The following is a 2,500-nucleotide window of genomic DNA, read 5'->3' as shown; positions in this document are numbered from 1 at the left end:
CTACATTCAATTGACCAGAAGGCCACCAGGATGGCTTTGGCAGAGCCATAGATAGGCTTTGGGCTTTTGGGTGGTTTCCAGGATGACTTTGACATTGGCCACGTTTACATGATGCATTTAACTGTCTTGTGTGTCTTTAATGTGTGTTTACATGTGGATTGTGCAAACAGATAATACAAATGTATCCGATCTAATCTTTTTATCTATCTATTTTACGTCAAGGTTAGGCCCTATAGCCTATTGCTTTTTCAAGTGTTTGCATGAGGTTTTCAAAGCGGAATGATGAAGCTTTATTCAGATTTAAATTCAGTCAATTCTGAATGAAATGTCTAGTGTAAATGAGGCCAGTGTCCACCTGATGGCGCCCAAGAGTTAAGCAACATTCCTGGCGAGCCGGGAGCGCATCACAAGGGTACCACTTGGTTCGCCTTGACCTACGCAAGCGTGAGTTTCCCAGGCTCAGTCGGTCTGTCTCCGTTGTACAGAGAGACCACCACGCTTACAACCTCGTACACTGACTCCGATTAGTCGTCGACCCTTTCACCAAGAAATCTCACTTTCCGCCAAGATGCCTTCGAATCAGAATATGCAAGGTAAGATCACAGATATTGGACACTGAAAACGTTTTGAGGCTACGTTTTCAATTTGTGTGTTCACCTAACGTTATCAACTGGAATGCTAGTGCAGTGGTGTTAGCCGCTGGAAAGGGGTCTCTATCGTATCTGCTAACCCAGACTTAGCAAATATACGGAGGTTTTGTCTGTGTGAGAATTGAGAAATCTAAAGACGCTTTTGTTTTCTGCAGGAGGTAAAGCCTTTGGATTACTGAAAGCCCAACAAAGGGAGAGATGTGAAGAAATAAATAAGGTGGGTTATTGTTGTATTGTTCCAGTCTCTGTGTTTAAAATATTTGTCCAGCATGGTGTGTTCTGGTCATAATAACCACAGCTATTGCCACCCAATTGGCGTTGAACTTATCGATATAAATCGATTACTTACTCATATTAAGGCAAAAGCGTAAGTGAACGCATTGGTTGGAGAGCGATTCATTCACCTTGGAGACAGCCGGCATATGCATTCATATACGTTGGTTGACAAACGACCTATTTTATTATCAGTGGACTCTGAGCGAAGATGGTAATTTGATAATATATTAACCCACCGCCCTTTCCTTCGCGGAAAAGACACTTGTTGCTCAGTTGCTGTGTTGTGTCTATGGCTTTTGGGTGGGGGCGAACGAACAGCATGGACCCTCCCTTGCTTGCACGACCTGCCAACGGGAAGCCTTTATCAGTTGGGCAGTGGCACTGGCATATTCTTTACGCTCTGACCTTTTCATAGAAAGCACAATTAGCCTGTAAATAAAGTGAAAAGAATAACTTTGAAGCCGGACCGGCATGGGCCCCCGTCTCCACCCTCGAGCCCTCAGCCCTCTTGCGCTCGAGACGCGAAGCAGGTGTCTCGATAACGGAATGAATGAGCCCATTGTGTCGCAGACTCTCAGTGGAGACGGTGGAGCTGAGCAGCGCAGAGCAGGCAATGGCATTTTAGCCCTCTGCTAGTCTAGGGTTCCCTTCTCACAGTCCCTGTTCTCTCTGTGTCTGTGTGTGCTTTTCTCCACATACTCGTATTTACTCGGGTTTCTATTCTCGGCCAGGCTGTTTCCCTAGCAATTCAGGTCGCCTAGAGATCTACTAGCCGCTTTTCTTTAGGCGGGAGGCAGAGAGAGGGGGAGACCGAGGCGAGGTACTGCTCAATGGCAAAGGCTGTGCCTCATCATCAGCTCACTCAACCGGCATAAGCTCGCTAATCTAACGGCACTGTGCTTCTGGAGAGAGCGGCATGTATAGCCTGGTGGTAGTTTAAACGCGGCGGTCACTATTGTGACAGGGCTAACCAAGCAGCTATGCAGCGGCATTATCCTCAGAGCTTCATGTTTTCTTCTACAACACAAAAGGCAGCAAAGGAACAAAGGTGTGCAGCACGCGAGCAAAACCGGCAATGGGTTGCTTTGTCGGTCTGCCGTGCGTGCTGCTCCCCTCCTTCCTTCCATCAGTAGTCAGTAGTCATTCATGTGCTTGTGTGAGTGAGTCAGGGGCCGTGGTGGCGTAGGCTACCGGCGTCAGCCATATATAGACGTGCGCATCAGCGAAATGGCCCACTTCTTCCATTTTTTTCTCCAAATTCACTTAGCCACTCGGCACTTCGCTGACCTCTATTTTCTCGCTGCGTTTATATTAGTGACCGACTGACTCACCTGAAACGTCACTCGCGAGCAAGACAACAACAGCTGGCACTCATTGTACTGCTTGAGCATGGCATTTTGCTGCGTGTGCAATTATGTTTTTTGCAGTAGTATGACCATTCAAAAACGCTCACAACGATGTTTAGGTTATGACGGGGCATTCTGTAGCCAGGTCGCCACGAAGTCTGCACCTCATGCCTGGGATGTGAATGAGATGTGATTTGGTTCGAGTCAGCCTCCATCATACACTCGAGT

At 47.4% G+C, this 2,500-nt stretch overlaps 1 protein-coding gene across 1 annotated transcript in view; it reads left to right on the top strand.

The window, feature by feature from the left end:
• The first annotated feature begins 459 nt into the window (after positions 1-459).
• Positions 460-2,500, top strand: part of aif1l (allograft inflammatory factor 1-like) — a 19,891-nt gene continuing 17,850 nt past the window's right edge. The window contains exons 1-2 of the mRNA XM_063211168.1: positions 460-593; positions 806-867. Coding sequence (XP_063067238.1) covers positions 569-593; positions 806-867 — 87 coding nt within the window. The 5' untranslated portion in view covers positions 460-568. The remainder of the gene's footprint in view (positions 594-805; positions 868-2,500) is intronic.

The sequence above is a fragment of the Engraulis encrasicolus genome, chromosome 11 (genome assembly GCF_034702125.1).
Source record: "Engraulis encrasicolus isolate BLACKSEA-1 chromosome 11, IST_EnEncr_1.0, whole genome shotgun sequence".
NCBI lineage: Eukaryota > Metazoa > Chordata > Actinopteri > Clupeiformes > Engraulidae > Engraulis > Engraulis encrasicolus.
Note: the sequence above shows the minus strand (reverse complement) of the source record. Positions and strands in the feature narration are given on the sequence as shown.